The sequence below is a fragment of the Arachis stenosperma genome, chromosome 1, assembly GCF_014773155.1.
Source record: "Arachis stenosperma cultivar V10309 chromosome 1, arast.V10309.gnm1.PFL2, whole genome shotgun sequence".
Classification (NCBI taxonomy): Eukaryota; Viridiplantae; Streptophyta; class Magnoliopsida; order Fabales; family Fabaceae; genus Arachis; species Arachis stenosperma.
This window is the reverse complement of record NC_080377.1, coordinates 100,579,838-100,599,409: the sequence shown is the minus strand read 5'-3', so window position 1 is coordinate 100,599,409 and position 19,572 is coordinate 100,579,838. Positions and strand designations below refer to the sequence as shown.

General features: G+C 40.5%; 1 protein-coding gene and 1 non-coding gene across 2 annotated transcripts in view; both read right to left on the bottom strand.

The window, feature by feature from the left end:
- Positions 1 to 1,122: 1,122 nt before the first annotated feature.
- Positions 1,123 to 19,572, bottom strand: part of LOC130982653 (uncharacterized) — a 69,621-nt gene continuing 51,171 nt past the window's right edge. Inside the window, exon 2 of the mRNA XM_057906702.1 lies at positions 1,123 to 1,156. Within this exon, the coding sequence (XP_057762685.1) occupies positions 1,123 to 1,156 (34 nt within the window). The remainder of the gene's footprint in view (positions 1,157 to 19,572) is intronic.
- On the bottom strand, positions 12,564 to 12,671 carry LOC130955518 (small nucleolar RNA R71). Its single transcript, XR_009076773.1, has one exon. It is a non-coding gene; the product is annotated as a small nucleolar RNA R71 (small nucleolar RNA).

Here is a 19,572-nt window from a genome sequence, read left to right as displayed (position 1 = left end):
GGAGAATGATAATTTCAGGGTCCACCTTCAGCCGGTGGTCTCAGACATAGGTTGGTCACCTTCACCCTCCTCCTCCCCAACTAACTCGTAAGAAGCTTTGGGAGTTAGGCCGGGGTATCTTCCTTGTTGCTTTATCACTATCAACTTGAAAGGCTTGTGCTCAAGTTTCTCCATGTTGTGGATATTGTGCAAGATGTCTTGGAATAAATCCTGAAGAGATCCGAGAAATGGTAGAGGAGTTGAAGTTGATAAACTTGATGGTGGTGCTGTGGGTGCCTTCCTCTTGGAGGGTGTCTTCTTTGTTGATTCTTCCAATTCTCCCCTTGGAATGAACTTGTTGCCTCTTGGAATCTCGAACATGATGTCCGTCGGCTGCCTCTCTACCCCCGCTGCTATTGCTAAACGCATCACCATCAATGAAAAAAGAATGTTGATCTTTTTATTCTCAATGAGTTTCCAAATTGATTTGCGCATCAAAGGTATAATTGCTATGTTCTTTCCTTCTATAGTAACCCAAAGTAGCAAAGCAGCTCTAAATATGACATGGGTAGCATGGGTGCTAGGGATAATGTAATCCGCCACAATCTGATGGCAAATACGCACCTTGGCATTTAAATTGGAGTAAGCAATACTAGTGGGAACATATTTTCTCCTTTTGTTAAACATCCAAGATGCACCAGGACGACCAATTCTCTTAAGAATAGAAGCCAAAGACATCCTCCCCTTGAACACATCCGTTTTGATCCTTGAATAGTCATCTTTTGCAAGTGAGATGTGGGGAATTTCCAGAATAGCTTCTAGAGCCTTGTTGGAAGTGTCCAACATCTTTCCCTAGAGGAATATCGACTGCGCTTCCCAAGCTTGGTAGTTAGTGTAGAATTCCCGCACCATGGATTCATTGACTTCAATAGGGTCTTGTTCGAGAAATCCCCAATGAAGCGAGGCAATCCTTTTATGGATGATCGTCTTGTAATTTTCCAGAATCTTGAGCCTTCGCTCCCAATGTATTTTCCTTCTCTCAAGCTTAAAATATTGGAAGTCGGCTCCTTGGTTGGTAAAAGTATCCGGTTCATCGCTCCGACAATAGGAAGGACATGGGAGAGCATTCTCTAGGCCCACCGATTACGGAACCGGTTCCTTGCCTTTCTTACGCATCCTGAAAATGGAAAATCAAAAACAAAAGATTTCAAGATTATCCGGTAACACTTAAAACAAGATCAACGAGGAAGGACATATAAAATGAAGAAATTTGAGATTCTTGATTGGAAGCTTTCAAAATAGTGTGCTCTAGGAGAAAACAACGTGTGTATTCCAAGGGTGCGCACGGTTGGAACACACACTGGCCGATTGAAACGGCAATCACACTGATAAAATAATCAAAGTTCAATGCTTCTCAATCAAGTGCTTAAGTTGCAAGTGTAAAGGATTAACAGGGAAGCAACCTTAAGCAAGCACCTAGTAACTTAATTGAATTCTTTGAATGAAATGGTTATTTAGGTTGTGGGCATGAAAGTGCACTATTAAAAAGGGGTTACACAACAACATAGCCATTCAAGCAAAGAGAACTGTCATTTGTTCATTTTCAAGAAGTGATAATCACATATACAATACTCTTGAGTTAAAGCCAAAAGATGTTTGATCAAGACATCAAAAAGTGAACAATTGTAATGTGATTACTCAATTAAATTGCTAATATGAACAAAGAAAAGTCATGTAAAATATGGGTGTTTGGAACCTTAAGTTCATGAAGTAAGGGAATGCATTGGCAAATTCATGATCAAAATCATATTTGAAGTTGCACATATCATAGAGTATGCCACATAAGAGAATGTTGAAAGCATATGATAGCCATTCCATATGAATCAGACAAGAATTTCATTGAGGCACTTCATCAAACATGTGGTATGGAATGTGCAATCTTATCACAATTAAGCTCAAATTCAATTATAATCAACCCAACAATCAAGTATTAATATTTGCAATACAAAGGAACATAAAGAAAACAATAAACTTATTCTAAGCAACCTGAAAAAGAAAATAAAAATAAGTTAAAAAATCAACCCCAAAAGAGAATAAGCACTGTAAAGTTGAAGGTTGAAGAAAGCAAGACTAGGAGAGGAAACAATGGCATTTCTTATAGCCACTGCGACCTCACGGCGGTCAACTTTGTTGGAGATGCACCGGAGTAGGAAGAACTCACCGGTGGTGAAGAAAGAAAAGAAAAAAGAATGAAAGAAGGAAGAGAGAGAGAGAGAGAGAGAGAGACAGCGGCGGCTGACGGTGGCAGGGTTGCCTGAGGAAGCTGGGCGGTGTAGTGAGAAGCAGCAATGGAGAAGATAAGTGAGGAAACTGCCATCTCAACAGGGGAGTTTTCCCTGTTAATGCCCAGGCAGAGACGTGTGCGTGCGCACACAGGTTCGTAGGCGCGCACAGAAGGCAAAAAAGAGAAAGGTGCAAACGCACACATCGTGCGATCGCTGTAAACAGAGGGTGCAAAAAGAGTTGTGCCGACGCACAGCAGTGACCACGCGCACAGAGAAGCGAACGCACGAGAAGCGAACAAGTGAGGGAGCTCGGAATTTAAAATTAAACAAGAGAATGTAAATAGCAGTCAATCAGAGAAGTAAAAGATGAATTGAAATGCAGCAGATCTCAATCATAAAAGAAAAATTGCTTGAAAAAGCAATACAGAAAGTGAATTCAACTCAATTATGAAATCTAAAAGAGAAGTTGAAGATCTCAAGGGCTGAATGAAACTAAAAAACAAGTCTAGATCTCAATTCCTTCCTTGATTCAACAGAGAATAATTGCAGAAGAAATAGAGATGAAAGTAGTAAAGAGAACTTAGATCTCAATTCCTTCCTTTAGTACATTAAGGAGCTTTCCTTCTTCTTCTTCTTCAGTCAGGGAAGAGTTGATGATCATTGGAAAGCTATTTTCTATGCCAAGGAATGCATATTTGAGATGAATAGGGAGAGGCTTCAAGTCTTGTTTTGGCACTTCTTCATTCTTGTCTTGTTTCACCTCTTTCTCACTGGAAATTTCAGCTACTTATGCTTCCATTGTCTCCTGATCTTCTTCCCCTTCTTCCTCTTGTTGCTCATGATGATTGACTTCTAACATTTCTTCCACTAAACATTCTATCATATCTACTCTCATGTAATCTTCTTGCTCAGGGGGGATGTTGCATTGCTTTGAAAACATTGATGATCATTTTCTTATTGTGTACCCTGAAGATCATTTCTCCCTTCTCCACATCAATAATAGCTCTTACTGTGGCTAGAAACGGCCTTCCCAAAATGATTGAATTATTTCCTTCCTTTTCTGTGTCCAAAATTACAACGTCTGCTGGAAAAATAAACTCTCCAACCTTCACCAATAGATTTTCCACAATGCCATTGGGTGTCTTGATTGATCTGTCAGCCATTACCAAAGACATCCTAGTAGGTTTGAGTTCTTCTAGGGCAAGCTTTCTCATCATTGATAGGGGCATCAAATTGATACTAGCACCAAGATCACAGAGAGCTTTGTCTAAGGTCATCTTGCCTATGGTACATGAAACTACAAAACTCCCTGGATCTTTAAGCTTTGATGGAATGCCCCTTTGAATTACAGTGGTGCACGAAATTGTAAATCACACTTTTCACAACTCGTACCACTAACCAGCAAGTGCAATGGGTCATCCAAGTAATACCTTACGTGAGTAAGGGTCAAATCCCACGGAGATTGTTGGTTTGAAGTAAGCTATGGTTATCTTGTAACTCTTAGTTAGGATAATAATAATTCTCAGTTTTGATTGGTAGTAAATAAAAAGCATGGATTAAATAATACTTGTTATGCAGTAATGGAGAATATGTTGGAGTTTTGAAGATGCTTTGTAGTGGGCAAAATTGTGATCATCAACAATGGCTCCAAAGGCTTGGTGCTCTCAAACGTGAATCACACTTTGTCACAACTCCGCACAACTAACCAGCAAGTGTACTGGGTCGTCCAAGTAATACCTTACGTGAGTAAAGGTCGATCCCACAGAGATTGTTGGTATGAAGCAACCTATGGTCATCTTGTAAATCTCAGTCAGGCGGATAATAATTGATTATGGAATTTTGAAAATCAAATAATAGTAAATAAACAGAAAAAAAAAGATAAAGTTACTCATGTAATTTAATGGTGGGAATTTCGGATAGGTGTATGGAAGTGCTGTGTTCCTTCTGAATCTCTGCTTTCCAACTTCTTTCTTCTAGCTTTTCATCACTCCTTTCTATGGCAAGCTGTATGTAGGGCATCACCGTTGTCAATGGCTACATCCCATCCTCTCAGTGAAAAAGGTCCAAATGCTCTGTCACAGCACGGCTAATCATCTGTCGGTTCTCAATCAGGTTGGAATAGAATCCAGTGATTCTTTTGCGTCTCTCACTAATGCCCAGCCTTCAAGAGTTTGAAGCTCGTCACAGTCATTTAATCCTGGAATCCTACTCGAAATACCACAGACAAGGTTAGAGTTTCCGGATTCCCATGAATGCCGCCATCAATTCTAGCTTATACCACGAATATTCTGATTAAGGAATCCAAGAGATATGCGCCTGGTCTAAGGTAGAACGGAAGTGGTTGTCAGTCACGCGCGTTCATAGGTGAGAATGATGTTGAGTGCATGGATCATCACATTCATCAAGATGAAGTGCAACGAATATCTTAGAACAGGAATAAATCGAATTGAATAGAAAATAGTAGTAATTGCATTAAAACTTTGAGGTACAGCAGAGCTCCACACCCTTAATCTATGGTGTCTAGAAACTCCACCGTTGAAAATACATAAGTGATGAAGGTCCAGGCATGGCCGAATGGCCAGCCCCCAAGATCTCAGAACTAAACGTCCAAAGATGTCTAATACACTAGTAAAAAGTTCTATTTATGCTAGACTAGCTACTAGGGTTTACAGGAGTAAGTAATTGATGCAGAAATCCACTTCCGGGACCCACTTGGTGTGTTCTTGGGCTGAGCATGATCTATCCACGAGCTGAGGCTTATCTTAGAGTTGAACGCTGGTGGACAAAATTGTGATCACATCAATGTAGTATTCTTTGTTGTTGTATGGAATCATTATTATGGCACTTATGTGTGGACACAACTCCGTTCAACTAACCAGCAAGTGTACTGGGTCATCCAAGTAATACCTTACGTGAGTAAGGGTCGATCCCACAGAGATTGTTGGTATGAAGCAAGCTATGGTCATCTTGTAAATCCCAGTCAGGAGGATAAAATTATAGAATTTAGAAAATCAAATATGATTAATAAAAATAAACAGAAAATAAAATAGGATAGAGATACTTATGTAAATCAATAGTGGGAATTTCAGATAGGCGTGTGGAGATGCTAGAATCCTTTCGAATCTCTACTTTCTTATTGCTTTCATCCAATCCTTCTTACTCCTTTCCATGGCAAGCTGTATGTAGGGCATCACCATCATCAATTGCTACTTTTAATCATCTCGGTAAAATGGTCCTATGCGCTGTCACTGCACGGCTAATCATCTGGAGGCATCACCCTTGTTGATGGCTACATCCCATCCTCTCAGTGAAAATGGTCCAAATGCTTTGTCACAGCACGGCTAATCATCTATCGGTTCTCAATCAGGTTGGAGTAGAATCCCTTGATTCTTTTGCGTTTGTCATCACGCCCAGCCTTCTGGAGTTTGAAGCTCGTCACAGTCATTCAATACTGGAATCCTACTCGAAATACCACAGACAAGGTTAGACTTTCCGGATTCCCAAGATCCTACTCGGAATACCACAGACAAGGTTAGACTTTCCGGAACCCCATGAATGCCGCCATCTATCTAGCTTATACCACGAAGATTCTGTTGGGGAATCTAAGAGATATGCGCCCGGCCTAAGGTAGAACGGAAGTGGTTGTCAGCCACGCGTGTTCATAGGTGAGAATGATGATGAGTGTCATGGATCATCACATTCATCAAAGTGTTGTGCAACGTATATCTTGGAATAAGAATAAAAGAGAATTGAATAGAAAGTAATAATAATTGTATTGAAACTTGAGGTAAAGCAGAGCTCCACACCCTTAATCTATGGTGTGCAGAAACTCCACCGTTGAAAATACATAAGTGAAAGGTTCAGGCATGGCCGAATGGCCAGCCCCCTGAATGATCAAAAGACCGAATGATCAAAGACTAAACAGTCAAAAGATTAAACTGTCAAAGGATCAGACATCTAATACAATAGTAACTTATCCTATTTATACTAGACTAGCTACTAGGGTTTACATGAGTAAGTAATTGATGCATAAATCCACTTCCGGGGCCCACTTGGTGTATGCTTGGGCTGAGCTTGATCTATCCACGAGCTGAGGTTTCTCTTGGAGTTGAACTCCAAATTATAACGTGTTTTGGGCGTTCAACTCCGGATCATGACGTGTTTCTGGCGTTTAACTCCAGACAGCAGCATGTAATTGGCGTTCAACGCCAATTAACGTCGTCAATTTCTGGATGTCTACCTTCCAACGCCGTTGAGAGCGCGCCATTTGGAGTTCTGTAGCTCCAGAAAATCCATTTCGAGTGCAGGGAGGTCAGATTCCAACAGCATCAGCAGTCCTTTTGTCAGCCTTTTTTCAGAGTTTTGCTCAAGTCCCTCAATTTCAGCCAGAAATTACCTGAAATTACAGAAAAACACACAAACTCATAGTAAAGTCCAGAAATGTGAATTTAACATAAAAACTAATGAAAACATCCCTAAAAGTAGCTTGAACTTACTAAAAACTATCTAAAAACAATGCCAAAAAGCGTATAAATTATCCGCTCATCACAACACCAAACTTAAATTGTTGCTTGTCCCCAAGCAACTGAAAATCAATTAGGATAAAAAGAAGAGAATATACTGTGAATTTTAAAATATCAATGAATATTAATTTTAATTAGATGAGCGGGACTTGTAGCTTTTTGCTTCTGAATAGTTTTGGCATCTCACTTTTCCCTTTGAAGTTTAGAATGATTGGCTTCTCTTAGGAACTTAGAATTTTGGATAGTGTTATTGACTTTCCTAGTTAAGCATGTTGATTCTTGAACACAGCTACTTATGAGTCTTGGCCGTGGCCCTAAGCATTTTGTTTTCCAGTATTACCACCGGATACATAAATGCCACAGACACATGACTGGGTGAACCTTTTCAGATTGTGACTCAGCTTTGCTAGAGACCCCAGTTAGTGGTGTCCAGAGCTCTTAAGCACACTCTTTTACTTTGGATCCTTTTTACTCTTGCCTTTTGGTTTTAAAGGCTATTGGCTTTTTCTACTTGCTTTTTCTTTTTCTTTCTAATTTTTTTTTGCTATTTTTTTTTTCTTTCTATTTTTTTTCGCAAGCTTTTGTTTTTCACTGCTTTTTCTTGCTTCAAGAATCAATTTCATGATTTTTCAGATTATCAATAACATTTCTCTTTGTTCATCATTCTTTTAAGAGCCAATAGTTTTAACATTCATAAACAACAAGATCAAAATTATGCACTGTTCAAGCATTCATTCAGAAAACAAAAAGTATTGTCACCACATTAATATAATTAAACTAAATTCAAGGATAAATTTGAAATTCATGTACTTCTTGTTCTTTTGAATTAAAACATTTTTCATTTAAGAGAGATGAAGGATTAATGGATTTTATTCATAGCTTTAAGACATGGTTACTACATACTAATGATCATGAAGTAGAGACACAAAATATAGATAAACATAACATAGAAACCGAAAAACAAAAAGAAATAAGAACAAGGAATGAATCCACCTTAGTGGCGTCTTCTTCTTGAAGGACCAACAATGTCCTTAAGCTCTTCTGTGTCCCTTCCTTGCCTTTGTTGCTCCTCCCTCATTGCTCTTTGGTCTTCTCTTATTTCATGGAGAATGATGGAGTGCTCATGATGTTCCACCCTTAATTGTTCCACATTGTGGCTCAAATCTTCTAAGGAAGTGTTGAGTTGTTCCCAATAGTTGTTGGGAGGAAAGTGCATCCCTTGAGGCATCTCAGGGATTTCTTGATGATGAGCTTCCTCATGCATCTTTTGAGAACCGTGGAGGGTTTCTCTTGCTTGCTCCATCCTCTTCTTGTTGATGGGCTTATCCTCTTTAATGGAGATGTCTCCTTCTATGATAACTCTAGCTGAGTAACATAGATGGCAAATAAGGTGAGGAAAAGCTAGCCTTGCCATGGTGGAGGGCTTTTTGGCTATTTTGTAGAATTCATTGGAGATGACTTCATGAACTTCTACTTCCTCTCTAATCATGATGCTATGAATCATGATGGCCCGATCCACAGTAACTTCAGATTGGTTGCTAGTGGGAATGATGGAGCGTTGAATGAACTCCAACCATCCTCTAGCTACAGGCTTGAGGTCCAGTCTTCTTAGTTGGACTGGCTTACCTTTGGAGTCTCTCTTCCATTGAGCTCTTTCCACACATATGTCCATTAGGACTTGGTCCAACCTTTGATTAAAGTTGACCCTTCTAGTGTAGGGGCGTTCATCTCCTTGCATCATGGGCAAGTGGAACGCCAACCTTACATTCTCCGGACTAAATCTAAATATTTCCCCCGAACCATTGTGAGATAATTCTTTGGACTCGGGTTCATACTTTGATCATGGTTCCTAGTGATCCATGCATTGGCATAGAACTCTTGAACAATTAAGATTCTGACTTGTTGCATGGGGTTAGTGATGAGCGGATAATTTGTATGCTTTTTGGCATTGTTTTTAGTATGTTTTTAGTAGTTTTAGTTGAGTTCTTAGTATATTTTTATTAGTTTTTAGTTAAAATTCACTTTTCTGGACTTTACTATGAGTTTGTGTGTTTTTCTGTGATTTCAGGTATTTTCTGGCTGAAATTGAGGCACCTGAGCAAAAATCTGATTCAGAGACTGAAAAGGACTGCAGATGCTGTTGGATTCTGACCTCCCTGCACTCGAAGTGGATTTTCTGGAGCTACAAAAACCCAATTGGCGCGCTCTCAACGGCGTTGGAAAGTAGACATCCTGGGCTTTCCAGCAATATTTGATAGTCCATACTTTGCCCAAGATTTGATGGCCCAAACTGGCGTTCAAAGTCACCTACAGAATTTCCAGCGTTAAATGCCGGAACTGGCACCAAAATGGGAGTTAAACGCCCAAACTGGCACCAAAGCTGGCGTTTAACTCCAAGAAGAGTCTCTACACGAAAAATGCTTCATTGCCCAGCCCAAGCACACACCAAGTGGGCCCGGAAGTGGATTTTTATGTCATTTACTCATCTTTGTACACCTTAGGCTACTAGTTTCCTATAAGTAGGACCTTTTACTATTGTATTTTCATCTTTTTGATCATGTTTTTACGATTGAACCCTCTTTGGGAGGCTGGCCATTCGGCCATGCCTAGAACTTGTTCTTATGTATTTTCAACGGTGGAGTTTCTACACACCATAGATTAAGGTGTGGAGCTCTGCTGTACCTCGAGTATTAATGCAATTACTATTGTTCTTCTATTCAATTCCGCTTGATCTTTGTCCAAGATATCACTTGTTCTTCAACTTGATGAATGTGATTATCCATGACACTCATCATCATTCTCACTTATGAACAAAGTGACTGACAACCACTTCTGTTCTATAAGCAACAAGGCTCTAGTGAATATCTCTTTGATTCCTGATACACGATGCATGGTTGATCGCCTGACAACCGAGTGCTCGTCTGACAACCGAGCCAACCATTCCGTGAGATCAGAATCTTCGTGGTATAGGCAAGAACTGATGGCGGCATTCAAGAGAATCCGGAAGGTCTAACCTTGTTTGTGGTATTCTGAGTAGGATTCAATGATTGAATGACTGTGACGTGCTTCAAACTCCTAGCAGGCGGGGCGTTAGTGACAGACGCAAAAGAATCACTGGATTCTATTCCGGCCTGACCGAGAACCGACAGATGATTAGCCATGCTGTGACAGAGCATAGGAACGTTTTCACTGAGAGGATGGGAGGTAGCCACTGACAACGGTGAAACCCTTGCATAAGCTTGCCATGGAAAGGAGTAAGAAGGATTGGATGAAGACAGTAAGAAAGCAGAGAGACGGAAGGGAAAGCATCTTCATACGCTTATCTGAAGCTCTCACCAATGATATACATAAGTACCTCTATCTTTATCTTTATGTTTTATTCATCATCTATACCCATTTGAATCTGCCTGACTAAGATTTACAAGGTGACCATAGCTTGCTTCATACCAACAATCTCCGTGGGATCGACCCTTACTCGCGTAAGGTTTATTACTTGGACGACCCAGTGCACTTGCTGGTTAGTTGTGCGAAGTTGTAGTGATCACGATTTCGCGCACCAAGTTTTTGGCGCCGTTGCCGGGGATTATTTTGTGTATGGACAACTGACGGTTCATCTTGTTGCTTAGATTAGGTATTTTTCTTCAGAGTTCTTAAGAATAAATTCTAGTGTTTCAAGATGATCTATTGAAGTCTGGCTGGCTGAGAAGCCATGTCTAATCTTATTGGACCGAGGTTTCAACTGATCATCACAATAGCTTGTTAATTTCTATCAATCTTGCTATTGGAGCAATGATCTGCTAAGGCTTGGCTGGCCATTGGCCATGTCTAGTGTTTTGGACCGAAGCTTTCTTTGGAAGCTTGGCTGGCTGTGAAGCCATGTCTAATTCCTGGACCGGAGTCTTAGACTAGCATTGCAATGATTCCTGGAATCCAAAACTAAGAATTCTGAAACCTTTATTTTCTATTTCCATATAATTTTCGAAAAATTCAAAAAAAAAATCTACAAAACCATAAAAACCAAAAATAATTTTATGTTTCTTGTTTGAAGTCTAGTGTCTCATTTTAAGTTTGGTGTCAATTGCATGTTTCTGCTCTTTTTGCATTCATGCACGTGTCTTCATTAATCTTCAAGTTGTTCTTGATGATTTTATTACTATGATTTTTAATTCTCTTGACTTGAGTGTTTATGTGTCTCATATGCATTCACATTTTATTAGTGTCAGTAGTATACAAACTGCTAAGTTTGGTGTCTTGCATGCATTGTTATTTAATTTTAGTTGCATCTTGATTATTCCTTATTATTAAAAATCCAAAAATATTTTTCATTTGTGTCTTTTCAAGTCAATAATACGGAGAATTGAAGACTCATAACATACTGCAGAGGAATAACACAGAAAAAGCTGGGCGTTCAAAACGCCCAGTGAAGAAGGACAGACTGGCGTTTAAACGCCAGCCAGGGTACCTGGTTGGGCGTTTAACGCCCAAAAAGGTAGCATTTTGGGCGTTAAACGCCAGAATGGATACCATTCTGGGCGTTTAACGCCAGGATGGCACAAGAGGGAAGATTTTGTTTTCAAATCAATTTTTTTTCAAGTTTTCAAAGTTTTTCAAAATCAAATCTTTTTCAAATCATATCTTTTCAATCAAATGTTTTCAAAATCAATTTCTTTCCTTTTTTTAAAGATACTTGCTAACAATTAATGATTTGATTGAACATTTCAAGTATGTTGCCTTTTCTGTTGAGAAAGGTTTAATGTTTGAATCATATCTTTTCTTGTTAGGCAAGTCATTAATTTTTAAAATCAAATCTTTTTAATTTGTTTTTAAATCATATCTTTTCAATCATATCTTTTTAAAACCATAACTTTTTTTTATCATATCTTTTTTATAATCACATCTTTTTCAAAACAGTTTTTAATCATATCTTTTTGATTTCTAAATTCAAAATCTTTTTCAAAAATTACTTGATTTCTTTCCCACTCTTGTTTTTCGAAAATCAATTAAAGTTTTTCAAAATGTTTTCAAAAATCTTTCACTTAATTTTCGAAAATTCTCTTCCCCTCTTCTCACATCCTTCTATTTATGGAGTACCACTCCTTCTCAATGCACAATTCGAACTCTATTTGACTAAGTTCGAATTCTTCTACCTGTTCCTTCTAATTTTCTTTTCCTCTGACACCTCAAGGAATCTCTATACTGTGACATAGAGGATTCCACATTTTCTTGTTCTCTTCTCTTTCATATGAGCAGGAGCAAAGACAAAGGCATTCTTGTTGAAGCTGGCCCTGAACCTGAAAGGACCTTGAAGTGAAAGCTAAGAGAAGCTAAGGCAAAACTCTCTGTAGAGGACCTAACAGAAAATTTCAAAGAAGAAGAACCCATGGCAGCCGAAAACAACAACAATGCAAGGAAGGTGCTAGGTGACTTTACTGCACCTACTCCCGACTTCTATGGGAGAAGCATCTCTATCCCTGCCATTGGAGCAAACAACTTTGAGCTTAAGCCTCAATTAGTTTCTCTAATGCAACAGAATTGCAAGTTCCATGGACTTCCATTGGAAGATCCTCATCAGTTCTTAGCTGAATTCTTGCAAATCTGTGACACTGTCAAGACTAATGGGATTGACCCTGAGGTCTACAGACTTATGCTATTCCCTTTTGCTGTAAGAGACAGAGCTAGGATATGGTTGGACTCACAACCTAAAGAAAGCCTGGACTCATGGGAAAAGCTAGTCAATGCCTTCTTGGCAAAGTTCTTTCCACCTCAAAAATTGAGTAAGCTTAGAGTGGAAGTCCAAACCTTTAGACAGAAGAATGGAGAATCCCTCTATGAAGCTTGGGAAAGATACAAACAATTGATCAGAAAATGTCCTTCTGACATGCTTTCTGAATGGAGCATCATAGGTATTTTCTATGATGGTCTCTCTGAACTATCCAAGATGTCTTTGGATAGCTCTGCTGGAGGATCTCTTCATCTGAAGAAGACACCTACAGAAGCTCAAGAGCTAATTGAAATGGTTGCAAATAACCAATTCATGTACACTTCTGAAAGGAATCCTGTGAACAATGGGACTAATCAGAAGAAAGGAGTTCTTGAGATTGATACTCTGAATGCCATTCTGGCTCAGAACAAGATATTGACTCAACAAGTCAATTTGATTTCTCAAAGTCTGTCTGGAATGCAAAATGCACCAAGCAGTACTAAGGATGCTTCATCTGAAGAAGAAGCTTATGATCCTGAGAACCCTTCAATGGAAGAGGTGAATTACCTAGGAGAACCCTATGGAAACACCTATAATTCTTCATGGAGAAATCACCCAAATTTCTCATGGAAGAATCAAGAGAGACCTCAACAAGGTTTCAACAACAATAATGGTGGAAGAAACGGGTTTAGCAATGGCAAGCCTTTTCCATCATCTTCTCAGCAACAGACAGAGAATTCTAAGCAGAACCCCTCTGACTTAGCAACCATGGTCTCTGATCTAATCAAAACCACTCAAAGTTTCATGACTGAAACAAGGTCCTCCATTAGAAACTTGGAGGCACAAGTGGGACAGCTGAGCAAGAAAGTTACTGAACTCCCTCCAAGTACTCTTCCAAGCAACACAGAAGAAAATCCAAAAGGAGAGTGCAAGGCCATCAACATGGCCGAATTTGGAGAGGAAGGAGAGGAAGTGAACGCCACTGAGGAAGACCTCAGTGGGCGTGCACTGACCTCCACTGAGTTCCCAAATGAGGAACCATGGGAATCTGAGGCTCAAAATGAGACCATAGAGATTCCATTGGATTTACTTCTGCCATTCATGAGCTCTGATGAGTATTCTTCTCTGAAGAGGATGAGTATGTCACTGAAGAGCAAGTTGCTAAATACCTTGGAGCAATCATGAAGCTAAATGACAAGTTATTTGGAAATGAGACTTGGGAGAATGAACCTCCTTTGCTCACCAAAGAACTGGATGACTTGTCTAGGCAGAAATTACCTCAAAAGAGACAAGATCCTGGGAAGTTTTCAATACCTTGTACCATAGGCACCATGACCTTCAAGAAGGCTTTGTGTGACTTAGGGTCAAGTGTAAACCTCATGCTCTCTCTGTAATGGAGAAGCTAGGGATCTTTGAGGTGCAAGCTGCAAGAATCTCATTAGAGATGGCAGACAATTCAAGAAAACAAGCTCATGGACTTGTAGAATCATCCTTGGCAGACCCTTCCTGAAGACCACAGCTAAGGCTGTGATTGATGTTGAGAGGTGAACTGATCATTCAAGTGAATGAAAATCATCCTTAAGGCTCAAAGATATCCCTCTGTCACCATGGAGAGGAAGCATGAAGAGCTTCTCTCAATTCAGAGTCAAACAGAGCCCCCACAGTCAAACTCTAAGTTTGGTGTTGGGAGGCCACAACCAAACTCTAAGTTTGGTGTTGAACCCCCACATTCAAACTCTAAGTTTGGTGTTGGGAGGTTCCAACATTGCTCTGAGCATCTGTGAGGCTCCATGAGAGCCCTCTGTCAAGCTACTGACATTAAAGAAGCGCTTGTTGGGAGGCAACCCAATGTTATATTTTATCTATTTCCTTTTTGTTATTTTATGTTTTTTGTAGGTTGATGATCATAAGAAGTCACAAAATCAATTGAAAAAGCATAAACAGAATGAAAAACAGGAAGAAAAATAGCACACTCTGGAGGAAGAACTTACTGGCGTTTAAACGCCAGTAAGGCTAGCAGGTGGGCGTTTAACGCCCAGTCTGGCACCATTCTGGGCGTTTAACGCCAGAAAGGGGTACCAGACTGGCGTTAAACGCCAGAAAAGGGCAAGAACCTGGCGTTAAACGCCAGAAATGGGCACCAGCCCGGCGTTTAACGCCAGAAATGGCTCAAAACGTGATTTTGCATGCCATTTGGTGCAGGGATGACTTTTCCTTGACACCACAGGATCTGTGGACCCCACAGGGCCCCCACCTACCCCACCACTCCTATATATACCCTTCTTCACCCCTTCATTTTCACACAACCTAAACACCACTTCTCCCCCTCTTTGGCCGAACACTAAGCCACTCCCTTCTTCCTCATTTCTTCTTCTTTCTACTCTCTTCTTTCTTCTTTTTTGCTCGAGGACGAGCAAACCTTTTAAGTTTGGTGTGGTAAAAGCATTGCTTTTTGTTTTTCCATAACCATTTATGGCATCCAAGGCCGAAGAAACCTCTAGAAAGAGGAAAGGGAAGGCAAAAGCTTCCACCTCCGAGTCATGGGAGATGGAGAGATTCATCTCAAGGGTGCATCAAGACCACTTCTAAGAAGTTGTGGCCTTGAAAGAAGGTGATCCCCGAGGTCCCTTTTTCACTCAAAAAGAGTGAATATCCGGAGATCCGACATGAGATCCGAAGAAGAGGTTGGGAAGTTCTTACCAACCCCATTCAACAAGTCGGAATCTTGATGGTTCAAGAGTTCTATGCCAATGCATGGATCACCAAGAACCATGATCAAAGTGTGAACCCGGATCCAAAGAATTGGCTTACTATGGTTCGGGGGAAATACTTGGATTTTAGTCCGGAAAATGTAAGGCTAGCATTCAACTTGCCCATGATGCAAGGAGATGAACATCCTTACACTAGAAGGGTCAACTTTGATCAAAGGTTGGACCAAGTCCTCACAGTCATATGTGAAGAGGGCGCACAATGGAAGAGAGATTCAAGAGGGAAGCCTGTTCAATTGAGAAGGCATGACCTCAAACCCGTGGCTAGAGGATGGTTGGAGTTTATCCAACGCTCAATCATTCCCACTAGCAACCGGTCCGAAGTTACTCTAGACCGGGCCATCATGATCCATAGCATCATGATTGGAGAAGAAGTGGAAGTTCATGAGGTTATAGCCCAAGAACTCTATAAGGTGGCGGATAAGTCCTCTACCTTAGCAAGGTTAGCCTTTCCTCATCTCATCTGTCACCTCTGTTATTCAGTTGGAGTTGACATAGAGGGAGAGGTCCTTATTGATGAGGACAAGCCCATCACCAAGAAAAGGATGGAGCAAACAAGAGACCCCTCTCATCATGAGATCCCTGAGATACCTCAAGGGATGCACTTTCCTCCACAAGACTATTGGGAGCAACTAAACACCTCCCTACGAGAATTGAGTTCCAACATGGGACAACTAAGGGTGGAGCACCAAGAACATTCCATCCTCCTCCATGAAATTAGAGAAGATCAAAGAATCATGAGAGAGGAGCAACAAAGACAAGGAAGAGACATTGAGGAGCTCAAGCACTCCATAAGACCTTCAAGAGGAAGAACAAGCCGCCATCACTAAGGTGGACCCGTTCTTTAATCTCCTTGTTCTTTATTTTCTTGTTTTTCGAATTTTAGTGCTTATGTTTATCAATGTTTGTGTCTTATGATCATTAGTGTCTATGCCTTAAAGTTATGAATGTCCTATGAATCAATCACCTTTCTTGAATAAACAATGTTCTTAATTGAAAAAGATAAGAATTGCATGAATTTTGAATTTTATAACAGTTTAATTATTTTGATGTGGTGGCAATACTTTTGTTCTCTGAATGTATGCTTAAACAATGCATATGTCTTTTGAATTTGTGGTTCATGATTGGTTGGCTCTTGAAAGAATGATGAAAAAGGAGACATGTTACTGAGGATCTGAAAAATCATAAAAAAATGATTCTTGAAGCAAGAAAGAGCAGTGAATCCAAAAAAAAAAAAAAGAGAAGCAAGCCAAAAAAAAAACGAAAAAGAAAGAAAAAGAAAGAAATAAAGTTGTGATCCAAGGCAAAAAGAGTGTGCTTAAGAACCCTGGACACCTCTAATTGGGAACTCTAGCAAAGCTGAGTCACAATCTGAAAAGGTTCACCCAATTATGTGTCTGTGGCATGTATGTATCCGGTGGTAATACTGGAAGACAGAGTGCTTTGGGCCACGGCCAAGACTCATGAAGTAGCTGTGTTCAAGAATCATCATACTTAACTAGGAGAATCAATGACACTATCTAGATTCTGAGTTCCTAAAGAAGCCAATCATTCTAGATTTCAAAGGATAGAGTGAGATGCCAAAACTGTTCAGAGGCAAAAAGCTAAAAGCCCCGCTCATCTAATTAATACTGATCTTCATAGATGTTTTTGGAGTTCATTGCATATTCTCTTCTTTTTATCTTATTTGATCTTCAGTTGCTTGAGGACAAGCAACAATTTAAGTTTGGTGTTGTCATGAGCGGATAATTTGTACGCTTTTGGCATGTTTTTAGTATGTTTTTAGTAGTTTTAGTGAGTTCTTAGTATATTTTTATTAGTTTTTAGTTAAATTCACTTTTCTGGACTTTACTATGAGTTTGTGTGTTTTTCTGTGATTTCAGGTATTTTCTGGCCGAAATTGAGGGACCTGAGCAAAAATCTGATTCAGAGACTGAAAAGGACTGCAGATGCTGTTGGATTCTGACCTCCCTGCACTCGAAGTGGATTTTCTGGAGCTACAGAAGCCCAATTGGCGCGCTCTCAACGGCGTTGGAAAAGTAGACATCCTGGCTTTCCAGCAATATATGATAGTCCATACTTTGCCCAAGATTTGATGGCCCAAACCGGCGTTCAAAGTCACCTACAGAATTCCAGCGTTAAACGCCGGAACTGGCACCAAAATGGGAGTTAAACGCCCAAACTGGCACCAAAGCTGGCGTTTAACTCCAAGAAGAGTCTCTACACGAACAATGCTTCATTGCCCAGCCCAAGCACACACCAAGGGGCCCGGAAGTGGATTTTTATGTCATTTACTCATCTTGTACACCTTAGGCTACTAGTTTCCTATAAGTAGACCTTTTACTATTGTATTTTCATCTTTTGATCATGTTTTTACGATTGAACCTCTTTGGGAGGCTGGTCATCGGCCATGCCTAGACTTTGTTCTTATGTATTTTCAACGGTGGAGTTTCTACACACCATAGATTAAGGTGTGGAGCTCTGCTGTACCTCGAGTATTAATGCAATTACTATTGTTCTTCTATTCAATTCCGCTTGATCTTGTCCAAGATATCACTTGTTCTTCAACTTGATGAATGTGATGATCCGTGACACTCATCATCATTCTCACTTATGAACAAAGTGACTGACAACCACTTCTGTTCTACAAGCAACAAGGCTCTAGTGAATATCTCTTTGATTCCTGATACACGATGCATGGTTGATCGCCTGAACCGAGTGCTCGCCTGACAACCGAGCCAACCATTCCGTGAGATCAGAATCTTCGTGGTATAGGCAAGAACTGATGGCGGCATTCAAGAGAATCCGGAAGGTCTAACCTTGTCTGTGGTATTCTGAGTAGGATTCAATGATTGAATGACTGTGACGTGCTTCAAACTCCTAGCAGGCGGGGCGTTAGTGACAGACGCAAAAGAATCACTGGATTCTATTCCGGCCTGACCGAGAACTGACAGATGATTAGCCATGCTGTGGCAGAGCATAGGAACGTTTTCACTGAGAGGATGGGAGGTAGCCACTGACAACGGTGAAACCCTTGCATAAGCTTGCCATGGAAAGGAGTAAGAAGGATTGGATGAAGACAGTAAGAAAGCAGAGAGACGGAAGGGAAAGCATCTTCATACGCTTATCTGAAGCTCTCACCAATGATATACATAAGTACCTCTATCTTTATCTTTATGTTTTATTCATCATCTATACCCATTTGAATCTGCCTGACTAAGATTTACAAGGTGACCATAGCTTGCTTCATACCAACAATCTCCGTGGGATCGACCCTTACTCGCGTAAGGTTTATTACTTGGACGACCCAGTGCACTTGCTGGTTAGTTGTGCGAAGTTGTAGTGATCACGATTTCGTGCACCAGTTAGTTAGGACTTCCCAACCTCTTCTTCGGATTTCATGTCGGATCTCCGGATACTCATTTTTCTTGAGCTTGAAAGGGACCTCAGGGATCACCTTCTTCTTTGCCACAAAATCATAGAAGTGGTCTTGATGGCTCTTGGAGATGAATCTTTCCATCTCCCATGACTCGGAGGTGGAAGCTTTTGTCTTCCCTTTTCCTTTTCTAGAGGATTCTCCGGCCTTAGGTGCCATTGATGGTAATGGAAAAACAAAAAGCTTATGCTTTTACCACACCAAACTTAAAATATTGCTCGCCCTCGAGCAAGAGAAGAAAGAAGAGAAGAAGAAGAAGAAGAAAATGGAGGAGAGTGAGGGGAGATGGATTCAGCCAAGGTATAGTAAAGGGGGTAGTGTTGTGTGAAAATGAAGTAGAATGGAAGGGTATATATAGGGAGAGGGGAGAGGGTAGGTTCGGCCATTTAGGGTGGGATTGGGTGGGAAAATATTTTTGAATTTTGAAGGTAGGTGGGGTTTATGGGGAATAGTGGATGGATGTGAGTGGTGAATAGGTGATTGGGAAGAGAGATTGAGGTGATTGGTGAAGGGTTTTTGGGAAGTGTACATGGGGAAGAGTAAAATAGGATTAGGAGGTAAGGTGGGAATATAGTAGGTGGGGATCCTGTAGGGTCCACAGATCCTGAGGTGATCCTGTGGGGTCCACAGATCCTGAGGTGTCAAGGAATTCCATCCTTGCACCAAATAGGCATGTAAAATGCCTTTGCACACCATTCTGGCGTTTAAACGCCGAGTGGTGCACATTCTGGGCGTTCAACACCCATATGTAACATGTTTCTGGCGTTGAACACCAGTTTCATGCTTGTTACTGGCGTTCAGCGCCAGCTTTTCCTCTAGGCACATTCCTGGCGTTCAAACACCAGGATGTTGCTTGTTTCTAGCGTTCAGCGCCAGATTC